Consider the following 25,875-nt stretch of genomic DNA (forward strand, 5'->3'; position numbering starts at 1 on the left):
TTCATGCCATCATCTGCTTAGGTTCTTCTTTGGCTCCTGGAGCACCTTTTAAAGCCAATATTTAAAAATTGGCCAGTAGATCTAACATCCAGGCTTCCATAGAGATGGTTATTATTGAGTAATTTTGTTCTGTTTAATGAGTCCTATTTTCTTATTTCTTTATGTACCTTATGATTTTTATTTTTGGTTGAAAATATTTGAACCTCACAATGAATGTATTAGCCTTTTAAAGTTATCATTTAAGCTTGTCTCTGTGGCTCAACCTGTTCTCTTTACCTTTGGTCTGAAATTCAGTTGTCTCCAAACACACTTTAGGACTGGACTCCAGGATCTGTCCCCAGTGATACCTCCTCCAGTTGGATGACTGGAGACCTAAGTTACAAGTTTAATTTTAATAAAACGCCTAAGTCTATGGGGGGATATATATTGATACTATCATACTCATACTACCACACCACAACTTTCTGATGGCCACACCACTGAAGATAATGACTTTTCCTCTTCCAGCAACCATTAACTATTAGCTCTTCATGTTTGAACATATCTTAATACTTAATACTCTGAACTCAAAAGGGGAGAAAGGGGGAAGGTGAAGAAAAGCACTATTGCTTTAAGTTCCCAGGAAGTTTCCTCAGCTGGTGAATGTTGAAACAATGGTAGCTAGCTTTGGGCCAGCCAAAATTTCATGGAATTCTGTAAGCTTTTATTTATTTATTTATTATTTTAAAAATATTTATTTATTTATTTGAGAACAAGGGGGGGGGGAAGGATGGGCACACCAGGGCCTCCAGCCACTGCAAACGAACTCCAGATAGACAGACACACCACCTTGTGCATCTGGCTTACGTGGGTACTGGGAAATCGAGCCTCGAATTGGGGTCCTTAGGCTTCTTCACAGGAAGCACTTAACTGCTAAGCCATCTCTCCTGCCCACTGCAAGCTTTTAAATAGACCCCAGAATCCCAAAATAGTTTTCCCCTGAAAGTTTTTGCCAGCATAATTGTTTCATAGGTGGAAGAATGCATTCTTTCTTTCTTTCTTTCTTTCTTTATTTATTTATTTATTTGAGAGCGACAGACACAGAGAGAAAGACAGATAGAGGGAAAGAGAGAATGGGCGCGCCAGGGCTTCCAGCCTCTGCAAACGAACTCCAGACGCGTGCGCCCCCTTGTGCATCTGGCTAACGTGGGACCTGGGGAACCGAGCCTCGAACCGGGGTCCTTAGGCTTCACAGGCAAGCACTTAACTGCTAAGCCATCTCTCCAGCCCAAGAATGCAGTGTTGATGCTTCCCCAGCACCACTTTGGTATAATCTTTTAGAAAGCTCTTAGCTGTGGTAAAAGGAACCAAGGAAGGAAGCTTCATGCCTGGCAGTGCCTCAAGAACCAGTACTGCATATTATGACAGTGGACAAGCCCTTAAAGAATATGGAAAGTCAGGATGAAATTTAGGCTATCTGGTCAATCTTGCCTTGCTTGAAGGTATTCATTCCAGAATAGAAATCTTGATGCTCTTGGGTTTCATTTCATACAGGCAAGTCTTCCTTTTCCCATGGGCTAGACTATCTTCTGTTTGTCCTTCAACTGTGAAGATTGCCATTTGGACAGCAAGTAGAAAGCAACCTTCACCTGATGCTTGTATGATAGTTCATCTTCATTGTCATCTTGGCTGTATTGAGACTCACCAGGCCGACTGAGTCATACCTCTCTGGGTGTGTTTTAAAGTGTTTTTAGGGCTGGAGAGATGGGTTAGTGGTTAAGGCACTTGCTGGCAAAGCCAAAGGACCCAGGTTCAATTCTCTAGTTCTAATGTAAATCTGGATGCACAAGGTGGTGCATGCACCTAGAGTTTGTTTGTAGTGGCCAGAGGCCTTGCCATACCCATTTTCTCTCTGCTTCTCTCTCTCTCAAATAAATAAGTAAATAAATAAAATATACTGCTTTTTTAAAGTGTTTCTAGAGGATTGGGGAAATAGATCTGGCCTCAACTTGAGTGGCACCATCTCATGGTCTGGGAGCCTAAAATAAATAAAAGGGAAAAAGGAGAGAGCATGCAAGTGCTGTTTCCTGATCCACTATGATTTCCCTGCCATAATGAACTGACACCTCTGAAACCATGAGCCAAATAAGTTTTCCCTCCCGTCCAGCTCTTTCTGTCAAATCTTTGTTCACAGTAACAAGTGTTAGGACGGTTCCTTGCAGAAAGAATATGAAGAACCACAGGAGCTTCCAGAGTTTTCTGGGGACCATCAGTTTGGGCACCTACCCACAGCCAGAACATATGTCCCTGTCTTATTTGCATTTCTAATACATCTGTGCCTGATGTATATTTATTGAATTAATGCCCTGGATGGACATTTAATAGGTTCTGTACAGGAATTTACTGCTAGGAGCTTCATTTGAGCCTAGAATATATAATACACACTCATAGTAATACACACAAATGCATATATGCAGAGAGAGGGAGAGAGAGACAACGGGTGTGCCAGGGCATACAACCGCTGCAACTGAACTCCAGATGCATGTGCCACTTTGTGCATCTGGTTTGCATGGGTCCTGGGGAACTGAACCTGGGACCTTTGGCTTTGCAGGTAAGCATTTTAACCACTAGGCAATCTCTCCAGTCTGCATATATGAGCTTTTACAAACTCATTATATATAATAAATCACAAGATCAGTGATTCTCAAGCCTTGCTCTTTCACAGAATTACTACATGAATTTCCCCTAAACCTTGATTCCTATCCTCCAACTATCTGGGGTCAAAGCCTGATATGCACTCTTGGTGTAGCATCAGTCTTTTGACTAATAATAGGAAAACTGTCAAAATAATGTTTACTGGTAGAGCAACATATACAAGGCCCTGGGTTCCAATCCAAGCGTGAATGAACGAATGGTGTGAAATGGCAGCTTCTATTTTTTTTAAAGGAAGACTGTGTTAGACAATAGAGGATATGGTTAAGAACTAGTCCGGCTCCAATTCCTGGCTATTGTCTTTAGACAAATTACCTACTCTTCCAGAGCTTCCAGTTCTTGATCTATAAAATGAGAGGTAAAGAATTGTCACAGTGCCTGTACAACACACAGTGACTTATTGTAGTATATTCACGTGCCACTGGATCCGTCCAGGTGTAGAAGTCTATTGCAGGCATACCTTCTCCATCAGCTCTTCGGAAATGACAAGCATTCACGCGAAGCACGTGGAGCATTACCGTGGCAGCGCTCAGGCCTCCGCAGGCTGCGTGGCAGAGCCGCGCGTGCTCCACCAGGGGCCGCTCGAGCGCCCGCCCCGACCTCGCGGCACCCTCGCGCCGGCTCCTCCCGCCCTCGCGGAACCTCGGCCGCGGCCGGCTACGCTGGCTGCCTCCCCGACCGGAACTTCGGTGGCTGCGGCCTGCCCTACGCCCAGGGCACGTCTAGGGCGACAGCATTAGCGTCTCCATCGGGCGACAGCCGGGTGGGTGGCTCGGGGGCTGACTGGGGCCTGGACCCAGCGAGACGCCGCCGTGGTGCGGATGTTGCGGTGGCTGATCGGCGGAGGCCGCGAGCCTCAGGGACTGGCCGAGGTAAGCCCGGAGGACTTGCCGTGCGCCCGCCGCACCCGTCCCGGTTCTGGGTGGGTCGGACCGGCTCGCGCGGCCGGCGGGGGTCCTGCGCACGCGCCGCGCTGCCTGGCCCCGTGAGGCCCCCTTCGTCTCCCCCCACCCCGTCCGCTCCCCCCGTCCCTTCCCCTCTCTCCTTCCTGCCCCCGCCCTCGTGCGCCCCCTCCGCCCCCTCTCACCGCCCCCCACCGTCCTTCACCCCGGCCGCATCCTCCTCTCCCCGCACCCGACACCAGACCCGGGAGCCGGGCTACTGGGGACCCAGGTAGGCAGCGAGAGCTGAAAGCCGCCTCACTTACGGACTACCTGGTTTAACTAGAAACCAGCCGTGAAGAGACTTCAACGCCCCACTCCTACTTTATTAGAATTTCTTCTGCCTGTTCCCAGTATCGATTGGCGTCTGCTTAACGAATGTCAATCGGTTCGGTTCCTTGCCAAGAACGAAAATTATTTTTTATTTCTTTCCAAGTCAAGAAAATGATTGTGTTTTATTGCTGTGTTTGGTTCCACAGTCACACACACTTTAGGATCCTGAATGAACAGACCATGTGAATGACATTAGCATTTTAGATAGGACTAAAATAGTTTGGTAGGAATTTTGGTTTTATTTTATATGCCACGCAGAACAGTTTGCATTACGTTTTATTTTTCACAGGATATATTTTGACTACTTAAAGTAAAAAATTAGGATTGTTGGTAAGCAACTTCTCAGTTTTAACTTCCTCATATTTTTGCAGTTGACATTTATTATTTATTTAAAAAATTCACTTTTGTAACTTTTTTTTTTTTTTCCGAGGTAGGGTCTCACTCTAGCTCAGGCTGACCTGGAATTCACTATGTAGTCTCAGGGTGGCCACGAACTCGTGGTGAGCTTCCCGAGTGCTGGGATTAAAGGCGTGCGCCACCACGCCTGGCTGTAACGGTATTTTTGAGGTTCAGAGAAAGTCCTAAAGTCCTTGAACTCCTTTTTAATCTGTTTTTTAAACAAAGAATTGAAATAGACTGAGAAGATAGGTTATAAACTATTATTTATTCCGGGGTGTCTGGGGAGTAAGGGAGTAGAGAAAAAGAAGTCCCTTCCCACTCAGGCAGCCAGGGAAGGACATAGTCTTACTGATACTGGGACCCTGAAGATTCAGGAAAGGAAAGATGAGCAGCCAAGAAGAGGAAATAGAGGAAGCTGCACCCTATTTATAAATTGTATTGTGGTGGGCTTTACCCTCACCATTCAGCTGAGTTTGAGAGAGAGCTGATTGGTCGGGGCTCTGGGGGCTGACTGAGGAAGAAGTCAGTACACAGTGGGGCATGCTTGGTCTGGGCTCTGCTGGAGCAGCCAGTGTGACATCTTTTTTCCTCTTTGGGCCCTCTCTTGACTGGCTACCTGGAAACAAAGTTACCTGATTAATTCCCTCTCAGTTTCAGATAAGGCCAAAATCCCTCAGGTTATGGAAGAATTGTGGATTATTGAATAGCCATGTATGACAATTCATGTTAATCTGATTATTTAGTTATTCATCTATTTATTAACAAATTCTGCCATTCTTGGCAATTTCATGCATGGAAAGCACTTTATACTTTTTTTTTTTTCTCACATTTCTCACTTTTTCCCATCTGAGTCTGTGCTAGAAAGGAGATAGGATAAGTGCAAAATCATTACTGTGTTGTTTTCAGAAAATGTTGATGAATTTTAATTCTTCCATTTTTTTGGTAAAAGTTCATTATTATGCCTGCATAGAATATGTACATTATCAGAACAATTTATGCAAGAACCCTGCTTTCAGGCTTTTAGTTGAAACACATTGATTCTCAAACCTGGGTTGAGTTTGTCCCCCAAATTTAACAAATTGGATTGTTTGTAAGCAACTTCTCAGTTTTAGCTTCCTCATATTTGCAGTTGACATTTATTATATATTTCAAGAAAGACACTTTGTAATGGTATTCCACAAGGTCTGCAGATTTTTTGATGGCTGTGGGTTAAGGGTGCTTGATGGCCATCGGTTAAGGGTGGTGGACACAACATCTGTCTGTGTTTCCTCATGGCATGTGGTGTACGGAGACCAGGGATACTGCTGAGTCTTCTCACATGCTCCACAGAGCCCTCAGCAACAAAGAATTGTCAGTCCAAAGTGTAACTAGTATCAAATTAGAGAAACCCAGGCTTAAAAGTTAAGTACAAGGGTTTATGTGATAAAATAGTACTGGTTTTGACTTCAGAAATGGGGTTAATAGGATTTACCTTACATATTATTAAGTTACATGGCACACACTTTTTTAGAAGTCTCTGACATATGGTCTGCCAGATAACACTGTACATATTAGAATTCTTTATCAATACTGTTGCCCAGAGTTGAATTCACAAGCTGGATGATTTCATTCTTTCCTCTATTCATTTATCAGACATCTGTTGAGTACCTGCAATGAGCTATTTAAGTCTATTTTATGCCTTTGGTTTACAGCTTTGTTTCTGACAAGTTTTAATTGAGGAATACTCCCAAAGTGATTGATTGGATTGGTGCCTTAATTTTCAAGTCAGGTATATTCAAATTCAATAAAATATAATTCAATCTTTACAAATTTATAGTGACTTGAAAATACCAAAAGTTATGTTATGAGAAATATTTCTTGTAGAACTGGCAGTTGTTCAGTTGCTAATACTTGATATAGAGCAGAATATCTTGTGGCTTAAAATTTAAGAACATAAAATCTTGTGTTCTTAAATGGATACTATGCAGCTAAAAATCATTTTTTTTCTTTCTGTTTTTGTTTTTTACATGACAAGAAATCTGCTTTACAGAGCATAGGTGAGGATCAAACGCAGAACCCCTATACTGAACTGCTGGTACTGAAAGCTCATCATGACATTGTACGATTCCTGGTGCAGCTTGATGACTTTAGGTAAGGGTCTGTGTTTGTCTGACTAATGTTTAAAAAGAGTTTTTAGGGAATTTTATACTAAAAGCAGTTTCTTTAAAAAAAAATATTTTATTTATTTATTTGAGAGAGAGAGAGAGGGAAAGAGGCAGATAGAAAGAGAGAATGGAGCTGGGCGCGGTGGTGCACGCCTTTAATCCCAGTACTCAGGAGGCAGAGGTAGGAGGATTGCCATGAGTTCAAGGCCACCCTGAGACTCCATAGTGAATTTCAGGTCAGCCTGGGCTAGAGTGAGACCTTACCTCGAAACCCCCCCCCCAAAAAAAAAGAAAGAGAGAATGGGCATGCCAGGGCCTCTAGTCACTGCAGATGAACTCCAGGTGCATGTGCCTCCTTGTGCATCTGGCTTACATGGGACCTGGAGAATCACCTTAACCACCAAGCCATCTCTCCAGCCCTAAAAGCAGTTTCTTTTAAAAAATTTCAAAACACTGATTATTAATAATTGGAGAAAGACAAGTAATTAAAAGATGTAACATTTGATAACAATTTAAATTGGCATCTGCATCTTGGAGAAATTAGGCATATGAGGCCTTTGAAAAACTGGTTAATATCTACACATGGTGATTGGGGTATTATATTTGTCTGCTTCCCTCCCTCCCTTCTTTCCTTCCTTCCTTTTTATCCAAAATATTTTTGCTGGTTTAGAAGAAGCTGGTGACTTTAAAATTTCAGTGGGAATTAAAACTGTATATGAGCCTGAATTTGAGAAGCACATAGAGTCAGTTATCTACTAAGAATAATACCATTTTAGTGGAAGGTGAAGATTTAATCTGAATTTTTAACCTTTTAAAAATTAACCACCTCCATGCATACATATATGTGCGTATAAAATATATATACACACACACACATATATAATATGTTATATGTAATATTGCATATATATAAATGCATCCTGATCATAATGCCTTCATACCACCTTCCTTTGTCCTCCTTATCCCATGCCCTCTCCACTGAACTCCCTCTTTCTGACTCATCCTCTTATTTTGAGGTTTTTGTTTTCTTTTTTTTTTTTGCTGTCCTCCTTCATCCATGATAACATGTTGATGGGCCCAATATTGGGTAGGTCTTGTGCAGGTAACGACAGTCACAGTGAAGTCATGGATGCACCAGTCACTTCATGTGTGGAAGACAGAATTCTAAGGCACCCCTCCCCATCCTTTGGCTCTTCTTCCACAACAATCCCTGAACCTTAGAAGTGATCGAGATGTCTCATTTAATGCTGAACAGTCAGCTGTCACTTCTCAGCACTCCGAGGAGTTTGGAGTCTCTCTAGCAGCCACAGCCACCTAAAAAAGAAGCTTCTCTAAACAAAAGTGAGAGCAACAGTAACTTACGGGCATAAATGTCAATATTTAGAGGGCAGTTTGGTGGGCAAAATATATCCACTTAGCCAAACAACAGTAGTAGCCACTAGGATCTATGACCTTCCCAGCCAAAGGCATTGACTAGGTTTATAGTATGAGGCATGAATTCCCTCCCATGGGTTGGGCCTCAGATCCAATCATTACTCTAAACTTTTGTGATTGATGAAACTCCTTTATGATACATGTTATTCTCTACAGTCTTGATAACATGAGTGTGTTTAATGTGTGTGCAAACAGAGATGAGGGTGTATAGGACTGAGGGTTGTATAGATGTTTATTGTGCCCTCTTTAAGCTGCAGTTACACAATTAATGTAACTTCTTTTTAAGTTTTCTTTTTAATTTTTTTTTGTATTTTTACTTATTTATTTGAGAGAGACAGAGAGGCAGATAGAGATAGATAGATTGATAGCAGGGGAGGAGGGGATGGAGAGAATTGGCATTCCAGGGCCTCCAGCTACTGCAAATGAACTTCATATGCATGTGCCACCTTGTGCATCTGGCTTACATGGGTTTTAGGGAATTGAACCTGAGTCCTTTGGCTTCACAGGCAAGCACCTTAACCTCTAAGCTATCTCTCCAGTCCAGTGTTGTAACTTCTTAATTTTGTCTTTCGACCTAGAAGATAAGCTTCATGAGAGTGGAAGCCATATTCTTTTTTAAAAAAATTTTGTTTGTTTTACTTATTTATTTGAGAGTAACAGAGAGAACAAGAGGGAGGGATGGAGGGAGGGTGAGAGAGAGAGAATGGGTGTGCCAGGGCCTCCAGCCACTGCAAATGAACTCCAGGTGCATGCACCACCTTGTGCATCTGACTTACGTGAGTCCTGGGGAATCAAGCCTGAACCATGGTCCTTAGGCTTCACAGGCAAGTGCTTAACCACTAAGCCATCTCTCTAGCCCTGAGGCCATATTCTTATTAACAGCTATTTCTTAGTATGTAGAACAGTGACTTATACATACCATGTATTTAGTAGATTGTTGTTAAGTGTGTGAATGCCTCCCTAGACTACTAAGAGTACATGTTACATCCCATCTAAATCCCAATCCCATGTCTGCTGTTTGCTGGTTATTATACTTTCTTTCCCTTCATGTCTCTGCCTGTGACATGTCTGCTACTGTTCTACTGGCCAAAGGAAGTTAAGAGCTGATACAGACTCTCTGAGTAGTAGAGAAGTTCTCTTGATGCAAGGAACAACTAAGCCCTATTGTAAATGGTGAGGATACAACTGAGGAATAATTTATGGCCATGTTTGCTGTAGAACACAGTGAATATCAGTTGTCTGTAAGACCAATGAGCCTGCCTTTTGGCTTTATTATATTATATACAGTGGTGATATGACTTCATGAATCACATTGAATTCTTTGTAATTATCACTGCATCAGAATTCACATACAGTTCCATATGAATTTGCAAATCAGTTGAACTAAAATTCATGCTTTGTTTGAAAAATTAATTTTATAGCAAAAGTGAGGCACTCTTAGAAATATGATATAAGCCAAACATAATAAAAGTCTAATAAATATTAGGAAAAGAATTAAAAGCTCAGTTTTTCTTTTGCAGCACTGGGGATTGAACCCAGGACCAGGAATGCACTGTACCAACTGAGCTATATGCCCAGACTTTAATTTTTTTTTAAGTTAACACATCATAATTGTGCATAGGGATGGGATGTTTTCCCTTTTAGTTGTTTACAATTATCTTTACTCTTATAGCTGTACATTATCAATGCATTGTCAAATTCCAGAAATGTTTCCAGTTTTTAAAATAAATTTTGTATTTCATAATTTTTATATATTATTTTGTAGGCATTACATTCTGGTTGGTCAGCTGTTGTAATCCAGGTTTCACGCTTCAGATCTTTAGATAATATCATCTTATTGAAAATTTTGCAGAAGGATTTTCTTGTTTTCTTGGTGGCTCAGCTAAACTCACTGAGTGGAAAATTTTCTCAGATTGGTTTTTGAAGATACCAAATAAATCCTGTATAACCTAACAGACAGCTGCCTTTTCTTTTCTTCTTTAGTATATTTTGAACATGAAGTGAGGGTCATATTGATTGGGAGATCACTAAAGAAGGCTAAGCCTCAGCAAGAGTCTTCCAAAAAAATGGGCAGTGCCAAAATTGCATGTAATACTCTAGCATTTGACACATTAAACTAAACTGAGTTTATAACCCATCTTAAGAATAGTTTTCTGTTGCTCATTTGACCATTTCTTGCTCTTTCAGGAAACAGACAAGGTTAGGTAGGATGGTGATCATGACTAGAAAGGAATCAGATGGCCCATGTAGTGCCATGCTGGAGAAGAGACTGTGCCTGTAGGATGGTGGTAAAGCTGCATCCGTAAGACAGGAAACAGTGTTGATAATCCACTGAAAACAGTGAGCTCTGTGTGTAAGAAGGTATTCATAAGCTAGGAATATCTCTTCTCACATACTGGCATTTGGAGAATAGAGATCATTGACCTGAATGGCTCAGAGAGAGCTGAGCATGTTGGCACATTCCTGTAATTCCAGCATCACAGACATTGAGGCAGGAGAATCGCAAGTTTGAGGTCAGCCTGGGTTGTATAGTGAGTTCTAGGCTATAGAGCAAGACCCTGGCTCAGTAAAACAATTAAAAAGTATTGGAAGTCATAGCCAGTGCAGTGGCTCAGATTGTCCCAATTCCTGGGTTCCCAGAGAAACAGATACTAGATATATATACAAAATTTTTAGGGAGAAATACTAATGAAGGGAGGAAGCAGGACTGGGTGGGGGAATTGTCTGAGGCTGGTTAGATGTGACAGGCCCTGCCAGCTCCATGGGAAGTTTGGAGGAAGGACTGCCTATTTATTACAAGAGTTCTTCCTAGGAGAGTCACTAGGGCACAAGGCAACCACCCTTGCCTGGTTATTTGCTTCCAGCATTTTGATAGGAGATTTGGGGCCAGCTAAACTGGAATGACTTTGAAGTGGACCCTGAAGTCACAGCTGGAGGCATTTAGTCAATGTATTCTAAATAGCTAGGAGCTAGTCCCCTCCCCTCTTGATGTTTGGAAGGCACAGCTTTGGGTCCACTCTTCTTCCATAGCTGTGATTTAGGCACTGTAGTTTTTATTTTTTTATTTTTTATTTATTTATTTGAGAGCGACAGACACAGAGAGAAAGGCAGATAGAGTGAGAGAGAGAGAATGGGCGCGCCAGGGCTTCCAGCCTCTGCAAACGAACTCCAGATGCATCCGCCCCCTTGTGCATCTGGCTAACGTGGGACCTGGGGAACCGAGCCTCGAACCGGGGTCTTTAGGCTTCACAGGCAAGCACTTAACCGCTAAGCCATCTCTCCAGCCCTAGGCACTGTAATTTTTAAATTGCATAAATCTATCCATGTAGGTTATGACAAAGCTGTCCAAAGAAATAGTGTGTTTGACATTGGTTAATATTTTTTGATAGCTTGAAAGTTATTATAGTTTTTATATATTAGCATATTAGCCAAAAGATTAATTTAGCAGACTTTGTGACCAGTTTTTTTCTTTAGCTTATGCGTTCCAGTATCCAGTATCACACTGGATTTGGAAAACTTGATTTATTATAATAGATTTTGCTATACAGTCAACAAAACAAAACCAACACTATTCTATTCCAAGACTCCTAAATGATTTTTTTGTGGTGGATTTGTTTTGTTGATTTTGGATAGTACTTGAGTCAAATAAGAATGAATGGCAGTGTCATTGGCATGTGTGCATGCCACCCTCTCTCCTTTCTTTCATCTTTTAATTATTTTGCTCTTTGATCATATTTTAGAAATGTGGCTGCACTTTGATTAGTTGGCTAAGACGTTGTAAAGGTTGAGAGGGTGACAGGGGTGAGTGGAAAGGTAATTGCTGTTTTAGGCAGTAACATGTTCATGTTTTAGGATAGGCATACCACTTGTACAAAAGTATCTCAGCTTCAAACACTCCCACCTTGCATCGGATGGGATACAGGTGAATGATATTGGCCATGATTTGCTAGTTATTAAACAAGAGAGGAATACATGTTTTTTTTATTATACTGTCTTCTTCACTTTTGTATATATTTAAATTCTCTATAATAAAAAGTTTAAAAGCTGTGTTTGACATAGAGGAAATAAGAATGGCAATATGTATGGTAATTTTGCATATATATGTATGTATATGTGTGTGTGTGTGTGTGTGTGTGTGTATATATGTACATATACATACATACATATAGTGTGTGTGTGTTGGGGGGACGTGGGGTGATAGTCTAATACTGTAAACCTTAATGCAGCTTTAGCCTTTTCTTTTGTGACTTGGAGGAGGGGAGAAATTCACTAAAGATTTTATTGTTGTAAATAACCATGAATTCTATGAAATACTCCCACCTTCATTCTATTTTTTAATTTTAATTCATGTTTTTGAGATAGAGTCTTGCTATGTAACCCCTTAGGCTGGCCTCAAGCTCAAGGCAGTGCTGAGATTACAGACAGGAGTCACAATGTCTACCTCCTTCACTTATTTTTGAGGAAGAACAGATCTTACAATTTTAAATGTAATACTTGTGTTAGCTTAATACTTTGTTTCTCTCTAAGTGCTAGGGAGCAAATCCAGTGCCTTATACATGCTAGGCAAGTGCTTTCCCATTGAGCCACTTCTTTCCAGCTTACATAATACATTTTTCTTAATAAAGGAAAACATAGGTTGCATACAAATAAATCTGATGAAATAATCTGTGGCCTTATATCCCTCAGTTCTGTAAACACTTGATGCTCCCTTCAACTTCTCTCACAGTTACCTTTCCACATACTTATATAGTATCTCTCAAGCTGTTCTACCAGATAAAACCAGTTTTAGATAAAATTTATGTAATTTTTTAAGCTTCTTGTACTTTAGCACAATTGGTAAGACCATGACTACTTTCTTCGAAATGTTGGAAGAGATATTTAGAGGGAGTGAGTTCTATGAATGGAAATTAATATGAGAATTCAAAGTGGACTCATGATCTGATCTTGTAGTATCTTTAGTAATGTTACATTGTGAACTCTTGGGGCTGGGGAGATGACTCACTGTATAAAGTGCTTGCCACACCAACTTGAAGGCTGGAGTTCAGACCCCCAGCACCTTTGTAGATGCCAAGTGAGGTTTAAGTCAAGTGGCAACATGGTAGGCTACCTGTCATCCCAGGCCAAGACAGAGGACTCCTGGGCAAACAGGCTAACTAGACTAGCCGAATCAACAAGCCCTGGGTTGAATGAGAGATCTTGCTTCAGGAAATAAGGACACCTAACATGAACCTTTGGCTTCCATACACATATACATATGCAAAAAGGGGTAGGGGGTGGCTGAAGATATGGCACCCTAGTTAAAGGTGCTTGCTTCCAAGACCTGATGACCTCGGTTCAGTTCCCCTAGTACCCGTGTAAAACCAGATGCGCAAAGTAGAGCATGTATCTGGAGTTTGTTTGCAGTGGCAAGAGCCCCTGGTGTGTCCATTCTCTCCCACCCCGCAAATAAATAAATAAAAGAATATGAGTTCTTGAAGGATAAGAACCATCTCTTACTGAATCTGAGTTTTATGATAAAGCATATAGTTTTTGTTTGTTTGTTTGTTTTGTTTTCGTTTTTGGTTTTTTGAGGTAGGGTCTTACTGTGGCTCAGGCTGACCTGGAATTCACTAGGTAATTTCAGGGTGGCCTCAAACTCACAGTGATCCTCCTACCTCTGCCTCCCAAGTGCTGGGATTAAAGACATCCACCACCACACCCAGCAAGCATACAGTTTTTTTTAAGTTTTTTTTTTTAAATTTATTTATTTGAGAGCAACAGACACAGAGAGAAAGACAGATAGAGGGAGAGAGAGAGAATGGGCACGCCAGGGCTTTCAGCCTGTGCAAACGAACTCCAGACGCGTGCGCCCCCTTGTGCATCTGGCTAACGTGGGACCTGGGGAACCGAGCCTCGAACCGGGGTCCTTAGGCTTCACAGGCAAGCGCTTAACCGCTAAGCCACCTCTCCAGCCCTTAAGTATTTTTATTTATTGTTTTTGAACAACCAGAATTTTTGATAAGGACCTCCTAATTAATCAGTCAATTACGTCTCTTAATTAGTGTAGGAGTGGGTGAAACATAGGTCTGCTACAGATCTTTAATAAACTTATGTTTCATCCTGTCAAACCTGTTTTTCATACATGCAATTTTCCATTAGTCATTGTATAGTCATAGATGCTATATTTTTATTAATTAATATTTTGTGATTCTGGGTATTGAACTCAGGGCCTTCTGAATTCTGGGCAAGCATTTTACTACCCGGCTAAGCTACATCTCCAGCTCAAGTTTTTTGAAGTAGAATCTCATTGTCTCAAAAGTCTAGGCTTGAACTCAATATGTAGCTCAAACTGCCTATGAACTTGTAGTTTTTATATCTTCTTCCCAAATACCCAAAGACTTTAAAAGATGTTTCAAATTAAGAAAACTTAATGAGTTTGTAGAAGAATTAGAATGAAATATTGAAAAAACAAAAGGAATTTATTTTTGTGTGATGCGATTCTGGGTTTAATATAATTTATTTTTGTTATTTTGGTAAATATTGGCATATTAATGCTACAAGGGAAAGATAGGGTTGTGTCAATACCATTAATAATTCTGTTTCACAGAGCTCTTCAAAAGTAAATGCTTGCTTACCTATTCAATTTTTTTCACTCAACAGACTTGTCTTCAGCACTTGAAATTTACTAGAAGCTTGTCAGGCTAAGAAGTTCCATACTGCAAAGATAGGGTATAGGACATTGTATTTTGGTGATTCTAAGAAACATGTTTTTCTTCATTTTAACATCTCATTGGATACTCATATCATTGATGTGTCTTTCAGTTATAATTGGCAGCTTTTGTCCCCTTACTGACACAAAAAATAGCAGTGTTTTGCAACTGAAGGTGCCTTAGGTTTGTTGAAATGCAGCACATTTCTAAATGTTCATTCATTCTTGAACTCTTAAGAGAACCACGTTACTCATCTTCATATTTCCCTAACCCTAGCATTAAATCTCATTACATACATGTTGGGCTGTTACAGTATCAACAATATCTTACACCTGAGTCTTAACCTTTACATTGTATTAAAATAGATAATTTTAAATTGCATATATAAGGTTAGAGTAGTATAATCACCCTTTTTACTTTGACTAGTATAAGTCTTGCTGACAACTTAGTTATTCCTTTATTAATATATTTTTACTTCCTTTCAACACTTGCAGTGCATCTTATTAGGAATTCTTGGGTTGAAGTTGCACTTCCAGTTTGGAGATGGAGTGTGTACATGATTGACTAGGATTTGGTTTTGGATAAACTGATATAATATAGCTAGCTTTTGATAGGAGAATGGGTAACTGTCATCCATGTCACCCTTCTAACCTTTTATTTGTCATTTTATGAGAGATGCCAAGGTGTTGCAAGGTTATAGTGGTTCTCATTTCACAGCTTTGTTTCCACTTTTGAGGCAATAGAATAATGCTAAAATAGCCAAAACATAAAATGAAGAAGGCAGCTATAGATTATGTAAGAGATAATTGAAAGGCTGAGTACTTTGCTAACTGGGTAATTGACCTCTGAATAAATAAAATGATGCGATTTCATGCATTACTATTGAGCACTGTTAGATTTAACTTCAGTTTGCTACTGATAGAATTAAAGTTTGAGATGAGATGCTCTGTACCTCATTTCTAAATTCTCAGCAGTTCAGTTATTGTGAAATTCAAACATGATAAAACAATAATGAAAAGTTAAAATCAGCACTAGAAAAAAAGTATTTTAAACCTGCAGCCTGCTAAATGGGACTAAAACAATTATTATAAGAGTTTCAAGAATCAATGTAAATTGATGTTTTATACCAAGTGAAACTTAAGACCTACAGTCCTACCCTTCCTGCTATCACTATACAAATAAAAAGAAATCAATAGGTCCAGAAACATAAGCTCTTAAGGATTTGCTTCCAGCAGGTACTTTTTAAAAATTATTATTATTAGTTACAGACATACTCAGTATGTAAATAGCACATGTTGGTATCATCCTTACCCTCATCCCTGCCCCCAACTCCAAAGGGACCCTTCTCATTGGGGATGCTGGTTATCTCCATGGGGGACTGTGGGTCATGCATTTTAGGGGAAGCCATCAGTTATGGGGAAGAGGCAATGTGTATGTGTGTAGTGTCCCAACTTGTGGCTCTAACAGTCTTTATGCCCCCTCTTCCATGACTTTCCCTGAGCCACGTTGGGTTCATTTTAGGTCTACTTTAATGATGGGCTCTTGGGAGCCTCTGTGACTTCAGATCTATGATTTGGTAGGAGTTGAGTGTCCTCTGTGTCTATCTCCTTCACCCTTGTGCTGATACCAGGTTCACCAAAAAAGCAGCACTCTTGCTCATTTCCCCAATTATGCTATGGTTTCAGCTGGGACCCTAGTAAAGTGCAATGGGCTGATTCTCTCCTCAGGCCCTGTGTTTATCGGAAAAAGAGAAGCAGATTCTCCAATGAAGAGTAAAGTTAGTACCAGTTCAATGGGATAACCATTGTTAGTTTAGAGAGAATTTAATAGGTGTAGGCCCTCTTGTAGCCCAAGATGGGTGAAAGCTTGATATTGGAGAGCAAACTTGTTATCTGGATATAATTCTGACTTATTTCCCAGTTCCAAATATGGGTTCCTTTCTACTGAGCTGATCTGTTAGCCAATACAAGAGCAGTTGGTTACCTACCATGTCTGTATGCCACTATTGCACTTGGGTGAGCATCCTGTGGGGTTGTTTGCTTCTGTGTAGCTTAGACCTCAAGTTGCTTGGACAGATGTTGGCCATTTTCCCCCCAGTAGCTCATGTACCACCTTCTGGCACTAGATGGGCTGTCTGGGGACTGGCTGTCTTCCAGGTTCCAGCCAGGTCTCTCCATGTACCATACCAATAGTATATGGTGTCTTCAGCAGTAGGGTCTTACCGTTAACCCCTGGTGGGTAACCAACTCCAGCAGCTATTTTTGATATTCAAGGCATTGTTGAATGACTAGATTCAAAAAGTATATGGAACAGCATTGAAAAATTCTATCTTTAAAATATTTTATTTATTTATTTATTTGGGAGAGAGGGAGAGAGAGAGAGAGAGAGAGAGAGAGAGAGACAGACAGACAGACAGACAGACAGACAGACAGATAGACCAACCAACAGACAGTGGGCATGCCAGGGCCTCTAGCTGTTGCTAACAAACTCCAGACATGCAACACCTTGTGCATCTGGCTTTACATGGGTACTGGGAAATTAAGCCTGGCTTCTTAGACATTTTAGGCAAGCACCACTGAACCATGTTCCCAGGCCCAAAATTATATTCCTATTTATTTATTTATTATTTAATTTATTGACAACTTCCATGATTGTAAGCAGTATCCCATGGTCATTCCCTCCCTGGCCCAACTTTCCCCTTTGAAACTCCACTCTCCATCATATCCATTCCCCCTCTCAATCAGTCTCTTTTATTTTGATGTCATGATCTTTTCCTCCTATTATGATGGTCTTGTGTAAGTAGTGTCAGGCACTGTGAGGTCATGGATATCCAGGCCATTTTGTGTCTGCAGGAGCATGTTGTAAGGAGTCCAAACCTTCCTTTGGCTCTTACATTCTTTCTGCCACCTCTTCTGCAATGGACCCTAAACCATGGAAGGTGTGGTTGAGATATTTCACTCTGTCACTTCTTCTCAGCACCATGGTGCCTTCTAAATCGTTGCAAGGTCACTGGCATCTGAAAAGAGAAGGTTCTTTAACCAAAGTGAGAGTAGCATTAATATATAGGTATGAATATTAAGAGAAGGGCTTACTGGGCAGTCTGGTGAGCATAGTATATACATTCAGCCAGACAGCAGCAGACGTACACCCCTAGGGCTCAAGACTACCACTGTTGTAGGTTTTCAGTATCAGGGATGTATTCCCTCCCATGGAACGGGCCTCCAGTCAAATTAGAGGGCAGTTGGTTTTGCCCATAAGAGACGTACCACTGTTGTGCCTGTTGGCTCTTTTGACCTGGCTGGCCAAATATAAGGCTTTCAGTATCCACTGTTGGGAATCTTCACTGGTGATTTCTCTCTCTCCCATTGAACTGCATGCAGTGTGGCTTTTTTCCAGCTTTCTGTCAGCTGGTCTACATGGAGGAGGTTTTCAAATCAGCTCCAGCAGGATTTCTCAGTGACCTTGTAGCCCAAGTATATGGAGTCTTCAGCAATAGAGTTGTGGTAGTTTGCTTCAGGTGTCCCCCATAAACTTAGGTGTTCTGAATGCTAGGTTCCTAGCTGATAGAGATTTAGGAATTAACACCTCCTGGAGGGAGTGTATTGTTAGGGGAGGGCTTATGGGCATTATAGCCAGTTTCCCCTTGCCAGTGTTTGGCACACTATTCTGGTGCCATTGTCCATCTGATGTTGGCCAGGGGTTGATGCTCACCTTCTTCTCATGCCATCATTTTCCCCCTGCCATCATGGAGCTTCCCCTTGAGCCTGTAAGCCAAAATCTTTTTCCCACAAGCTCCTCTTGGTTGGGTGAGTTCTACCAGCAATACAAATCTGACTGCAACACTAAAGTAGTATCGAGGTGTGGGGTTGCTGCTAGATACCTGGTATGTGTCTTTGTCCTTTTGGAGGTGATTTTCAAGAGAAATGTGGAAGGATTTGAAACCTTGGCCTAAGAGATGCCTTGCAGTGCTGTAAGTACAGCTTGATGGAACAGTCTGGTCAGAGTTTAAAGACCTGAATGCAGTAAGAACTATGGCCTGTGAAGTTTGGCTTATGAGGGTGAGAAGGAGCTTTGCTTGGACTGGGCTAGCAGTTTGTGTGAGAAGCTTGCTGTTATGCCCATGTCCTGAGAAGTTGTCCAAGGTTTGCTTTGTGTAGAAATGAACTGGATTCTGAAGTAAGCATAAATATTGTATGTAGACTTAAAATTAATTTGTATGGTTCTGTGTAGTCTAAAAAGTCTTAATTTTCCTATCCATTAAAATACATTGCTATAATAAGTTATAAATACTCTCTCTCTTACTGAATTTGGCTAATTTTCCATTTCTTGGGAAATTGCTTTGTTCTAATTACAGAAGATCTAATGAGAATTGAGGGTGGGAGAGTTATCAGAGCCTATTAAGACAAGAAATTTAAAACAACAGAAATGTGAACTTGAAGGTCATAACTAGGAGAGAGTCTTTATTTTTTATGCAGGGGTAAAATCCATTGGAATAGATGTTCTCATAGGAACAGAATGATTTCTATGTCCAGTGTTTCACTTCTTGACCAGCCCCCTAATGATACATTATGCAAACAATACTATATACTTGAATAAAGACATCTAATGCATACCTCTATTTGTGAACCCTACTGATGTTCTTGCATGGAAGTGTAACAGTTTTTCTAAATACAATTGCTGTGAGTCAAAGATCATTTATTTATGGTTGTTAACTCTGAGGGGCCCGTTATACAGTTTATAGCTGGCTGTCTTAACTTACTAAGAAAAAAATGGGGGGGCTGGAGAGATAGCTTAGCAGTTAGGGCACTTGCCTTCAATACCAAAGGACCCAAGTTTGATTTCACAGGACCCCTGTAAGCCAGATGCACAAGGTGGCACATGTGTCTGGAGTTTGTGCAGTGGTTGAAGGCCCTGGCATGCCCAGTCTCTCTCTTTCTCAGTCTGCCTCTTTGTCTCTTCTCTCAATTAAATAAAAAAAAACAAAAAAATAAAAACTACCACCACATGAGGCCTGGCAAGATGGGTCAGCTGCTAAGGCATTTGCCTGAAAAGCCTAATGACCTGGATTCAATTCCCCAGTACCCACCTAAAGCCAGACACATAAACTGCAGTGTGCATGTATCTGGAGTTCATTTGCAATGGCTAGAGGCCCCTGCATACCCATATTCTCAATCTCTCTGTGTCTCTCATGCTTGCAAAAGGAATAAATGAAATATTTTAAAAATACCTGAATTCAGGTAGATGAAAGTGATATTATAAAAACAATTTGATATGATTCTGAATCGTTAAAGTTAATCTATAAATTTATATGTTACATTAATAATAAATTATTTGACATGGTTACAATTTGATTACAGCATTGTGTTGACTTACTGCTTGAGAATAGTGCTTTCTTGATTTTGCTATATTTAGTATGAAGAATACTTACCTGAAAATGATTTTCTTGATAGGATTTGTGTCAAGGCTATTTTTTATTTTATAGACTATAGAATTTGTTCCTAACTATAGAGAGAACAGGAGTTGAAAAGGAGACAAGCTCTAGCAAAGTTTATTACAAAGTTTGTTCATGCCCTGAAACAACTTCCCTTTGCCCCTCAGTATTTCAGGTCTCTTCACTAAATGTCACTGCCAACAAAAACACCTTCCAGACCAAGAACAAAGCATACATAGAGAAAGCCAGAAGCCAAAAGAGGTCTTGACTTTTACAAAAGGTATGATACCTTTAATAAGAGCTGGAGAGGTGGCTTAGCAGTTAAGGCACTTTCCTGCAAAGCCCAAGGACCTAGGTTTAAGTCCCCAGGACCCATGTAAACCAGATGCACAAGGTGGTACATGCATCTGGAGGTCTTTGCAGTGGTTGGAGGCCTTGGCATGCCCATTCTTTCTCTCTTCCTATCTGCCTCTCTGTGTCAAATAAATAAACAAACAATTAAAAATAAAATATTTTAAAAAACAAAATAAATAGGGTTTAGCAATTAAGGCACTTGCCTGTATAGCCTAAGGATCCAGGTTCGACTCTCTAGAACCCATGTAAGCCAGGTGTATGTGGTGGCACATGCATCTGGAGTTTGTTTGCAATGGCTAGAGGTCCTGGCATGCCCATTCTCTCTCTCTCCTTCTCTCCGCCTCTTTTTCTCATAAGTAAATGAATAAAATATTTTTGAAAATCCCCAACTGCCCCACAAATAAAATAAAATACCTTTACAAAAAATAAAAGAGAAAGAATAGAAATATGAAAGTAAGGACATGAATTTATGCCATCCATTACTATTACTTTTTGTTAATGAAGCTACTCCTCAACTTGTATCTTAGTATTTGTCAGTGGTTGCTTGAAATCACAGAATTTTACAATATACAAAGTCTTGAAAGGTCATCTTTCTCATTTTTGTCTTTGTCATACTTACATTTTAGCATGTTATTCTTTGTTATCCTATAAATATTTTTATAAATCTTTGGATCTTAGTACCTAGCACAGAATTTATAAGATATCTTATAAACATTTCTTAAATGAGCTCAAGAACCTAATTTTTATTAATATTAGCAAGTGACAATACCGCTCGTTAGTTATTTTCTTCATCTTTTTTCTCTTACAGGTTTGCCTCTGCTGGTGATGATGGACTTGTAGTAGTGTGGAATGCCCAGGTGTGTGCTGATTTTGTGTGAAGTTTGTAATAAATGCAGCCAATATAGTTAATACTTGTTCATAAACACTTTGTGGGGTATGTTTGCTTCTTCTTAGTAGCTGAGACCAAATGCATGAGAAAGAATACTTAGGTAAATTCATTTGCAACAGACACCAGTATTTCATAATAAAGAGGGGAAGGTTTCTTTATTAAGACTTTTTTCCTGAGAAACAAATGCTATTTTTGTGGAAAAAAGTTTTAATCTTAATGAACAAAATTTAGGTGCTCATTTGTTATGTACTGACATTTATAATGAATGAAATGTTAGTTTTTGAGCAAAAAGTTTTCTTTCAACATTGTATGATAGTATAATATAACATTCTCACATTTAACTTTAGTAGTCATATAATAGAAGATTCAGATTTTTTTTTTCAAATATATTTAAGGTGGGCTAGGCATGGTGGCATATGCCTTTAATCCCAGTACTTGAGAGGCAGAGGTAGGAGAATTGCCATGAGTTCAAGGCCACCCTGAGACTACAATGTGAATTCCAGGTCAGCCTGGGCTACAGTGAAACCCTCCCTTGAAAAACAAAAACAAAGAAAAACAACATATATATTTAAGCCTTCACCAAGTTTCTCCAGGTCCTCTCTTCCTGATTCTGTTTCTTAAATTTATCTGTTTTTAAGTATTTTTTTTATTGCTCTTTTATTTTTACATATCTGGTCTCATTGTTAGCTTCTCATTTTTCAGTGGCTTTGCCTATGATTAAAGCAGGTTTGTAATCCACAGGGAATATGTTCCAGTCTTTTCCTCTCTTATCCCATACTTAACCTGTGAATGCTCAAGTCCATATCTACACATATAAAATGGTGTAGCTTTTGAATATTATAGCCTATATACACCCTCCTATATACTTTATTTTTTTGACTTAATTTTTTATTTTAGAGAGTGGGGAGAATTGGCACACCAGGGCCTCAGCCACTGAAATCGAACTCCAGACATTTGCATGTTAGTGGGCATGTGTAACTTTGTGCTTGCCTCACTTTTGTGTGGCTTGCATGGGATCTGGAGAGTTGAATGCCTAATACAATGTAAAAGCTGTATAAATATTGAGGGAATAATGATAGGAAGAAAGTTTTCATGTGTTCAGTACTGACAATTTATTTTTATTTATTGATTGTGACATGGCTTTGAACTTGTGATCCTCCTGCCTAAGCCTGCAGAGCCCTGGGATGATAGGCATATACCATTATTCCCAGACTCAGTCACTTTTTTTTCCTAATGTGTATGTGTGCATATGTATGTGTATTGTGTGTGTGTGTGTGTGTGTGTGTGTGTGTGTGTGTATGTGTAGGTATACATGTACCATGGTTCATGTGTGGAGATCCGAGGACAGCCTCAGGTTTGCCCTCTCCTTGCACCTTACTTGAGGCAGGGTCTCCCTTGTTATTTCTGGGCAGGCCAGGCTCGCTGGCCTGTGAGCTTCCGTATTATCCTGGCTCCACCTCCCATTGCTGTAGGTGTGTTTGGATTACAGACACATGTGCCAGTTTGTGTCCAGGTTTACACGAGTATTGGAGAATTGAACCTAGGCCACTAGGCTTGCAAGCATGTAACTTTACCAACTGAGCCATCTTTAAGGCCCCTAAGACAGTTTTAAAATAACATATTCTCAATCTGAGATTGAGTGCATCAAGTCAGTAATGGCAGTACACACCTGTAATCCTAGCACTTAGGAAGTGGAGCAGGAAGCTGGGTGTGGTGGTGCATGCCTTTAATCCCAGCACTCGGGAGGCAGAGCTAGGAGGATCACCATGAATTTGAGGCCACCCTGAGACTACAAAGTAAATTCCAGGTCAGCCTGGGCTAGAGTGAAACCCTACCTCGAAAAACCAAAAAGAAAAAAAATAAAGAAAAGGAGCAGGAGAACCAGGAGTTCAGGGCCAGCCTTGGCTATATAGTAAGTTTGATGCCAGTTGGCCTGCATAAGTCTGTCTCAAAAAAGCAAAACGAATCAAAACAGGGATAGAGAGATGGCTCAGTGGTCAAAGGTGCTTGCTTGTAATGATCTGAGTCTGATTCCCTAGTACCCATATTCAGCCAGATGCACAAAGTCACAGATGCATCTAGAATTTGTTTGCAGTAGGAGGCCCTGGCATGCCAACAACTTCTCTCTCCTTCCTTCCCTCCTCTCAAACAAATAAAAAACAAAAAAAGTTAGATGGATTGACTCCATGAATACAGAACTGGTGGATGCTAAAGGCCAACTGTACTTTCTCCACATTCATTAGATCCTGCATCCTTAGAAAGTTCTGCACTTTATATTTGTTAAAATTTTATTTATTTATTTATTTACCAGAAGAGAAAGAAAAGGAGATAGGAAAGAGGGAGTATATTAACTTTTTATTTATTTTTTTAAATATTTTTTTTTTTTTGCAAGCAGAGAGAGAACGAGAGAGAGAAAGAAAGGGAGGGAGTATGGGCACACCAGTGCCTCTTGCCATTGCAAATGAACTCTAGACATATGTGCCATCTTGTACATCTGACTTACATGGGTACTTCACCTCTCATTTTTAATTTTTGTATGCTCATACATGGGAAATCAGTGAGAGACTTATGAAGGCAGAGAAGACATTGAATGAGTAGGAATAGGCATTGGTTTTGAATAGCCTTGGATACCAGATTTATAAATGATTGGTTAATTAGCGCATGCACACACATGTGTGTGCATTGTTGTACTTTTATTTCATTACACAACTTGTAACTTAGAGTTGATATAAATTCAGGGATCCTAAGAACTCTCTATTTTCTTCCTGCAGATTAAATTGCTATTTTATTGTATAACTCATGTAAATCTTGAAACCTAAAAAAGAGCATTCCTTTAAATTTTTCTGTGAAAATTTGCTAAATTAGCATCCTTTTAAAAAAGTGTATTTTATTTATTTATTTATTTGAGAGAGAGTAAGAGTCAGAAGGAGGGAGGGAGGGACAGAGAGAGAAACAGAGATAGACAGAGAGAATGGTTACACCAGGGCCTCCAGCCACTGCAGATGAACTCCAGATGCATGTGCCATCGTTTGCATCTGGCTTACATTGGTACTGAGGAGTCGAACATGGGTCCTTAGTCTTCACAGGCAAGTGCACCTTACTGTTAAGCCATTTCTCCAGCTCCCCCCAATTTTTTATGGATATTTTCAGCACTTATTTATATTTTATTTGATTGTTTAACTAAAATTTGGGTTCTGAACAAGTAATTTAAAATTCTGAATGTTGTTTATATTGGTAAGATGGGTTTACCAAAACATTCTTCTTCATATTTCAGACAGGAGCAAAACTTTTGGAACTTAGTGGACACACTCAAAAGATAACGGCCATTGTTCCTTTTCCTCCCATGGAATCTTCTAAAGAAAACAGTCAACTCATCCTGACAGCCTCTGCTGATCGAACAGTCATTGTATCCTTAGGTCTGTAGGAAAGTGAACTAGTCACAGTGACTCATGGGCTACTACATACTTCATTAGTCTTTGTTTCCAGGGTCCTGTCTGTGTGTTCTTGTTGTATCAAATCTGATTTTTCTTGGTCTTCATAGGATACTTCTTAAAAAAATATTATGTGTCTGAAAATATGGTACTGGAAATAGTTGGTTAAGACTTGTACTGATGGAAATCCTATGACCTAAAGCTGGTCTTTCTAGAGTTACTGTTCTATCAAAATGTGTAAAATGGAGGAAATTGGGAGCTTGTAGGATTAAAAATATTTATCTCAGTTTGCTTTCCAATTGAGTGAAACAAAGATGAGTTAGATTGAAGATTAATTCATGTTTTTACCTCTCATTTATAGTAGAAGAAACTTAATGGCCCCAACTCATGAGAAGCTCGAGCTGCTGAGCGGGTGTACACAGGTGTACATCACTCTCAGTTCAGTGCTTCATACTCATATTCGGTAATTTTAAACAAGTGTGACAAGTAAAGTAACTTGTCCTCTTTTAGGGAACAAATATATATTAGGTGCTTATATATGCTATCCTTTTGTGTCTTACACATACTGATTTATATAACCTTTTAAACTAAAACTTTTACTCATTCTCATTTATAGATGAGAAGGTAGAGACACAAATATGTTAAATAACTTCCCCAAGGTACATAGCCAGTAAGGTAAAATTGGCAAGCTGTCTGACTGCAGAGTTCTAGTCCTCTATCTGATGCTGTCTTCAGAAAATACTTTCCAGGGGCTGGGCAGATGGCTCTGTGGTTAAAGGCACCTGCTGTATAAGTTTGTAACCAGAATTCAGATCCCTAGCACCCAAGTAAAGCTGGATTCTCAGTGGTATATGTGTATGTAATCCCAATGTACCTGAGGTAATGGGACGCAGAATCAAGATAATCCTGAAGCTTGTGAGCCAGCTAGTCTGGCCTTCCCAACAGCAAACAATAAGAGAGACTTTGTCTCAAACCAGGTGGAAGGTAAGGACTAATACTCTAAGATTGTTCTCTGACCTTTGCATGCATTCAGTGGCACGCATGTGTGTGTGCACATGCATGCACACGCACACACATAGAAATTAAAAATGCCTTGGGTAACTGTTTTTTATTTATTTGTTTTTTGAGATATTAGATTA

The 25,875-nt window shown here is 40.0% G+C and overlaps 1 protein-coding gene across 1 annotated transcript in view; it reads left to right on the forward strand.

The window, feature by feature from the left end:
• The first annotated feature begins 3,363 nt into the window (after window positions 1-3,363).
• Window positions 3,364-25,875, forward strand: part of Wdr41 (WD repeat domain 41) — a 44,637-nt gene continuing 22,125 nt past the window's right edge. The window contains exons 1-4 of the mRNA XM_004651666.2: window positions 3,364-3,563; window positions 6,379-6,494; window positions 21,225-21,273; window positions 24,580-24,711. Of these exons, the coding sequence (XP_004651723.2) occupies window positions 3,513-3,563; window positions 6,379-6,494; window positions 21,225-21,273; window positions 24,580-24,711 (348 nt within the window). The 5' untranslated portion in view covers window positions 3,364-3,512. The remainder of the gene's footprint in view (window positions 3,564-6,378; window positions 6,495-21,224; window positions 21,274-24,579; window positions 24,712-25,875) is intronic.

Source organism: Jaculus jaculus, chromosome 14, assembly GCF_020740685.1.
Source record: "Jaculus jaculus isolate mJacJac1 chromosome 14, mJacJac1.mat.Y.cur, whole genome shotgun sequence".
NCBI lineage: Eukaryota > Metazoa > Chordata > Mammalia > Rodentia > Dipodidae > Jaculus > Jaculus jaculus.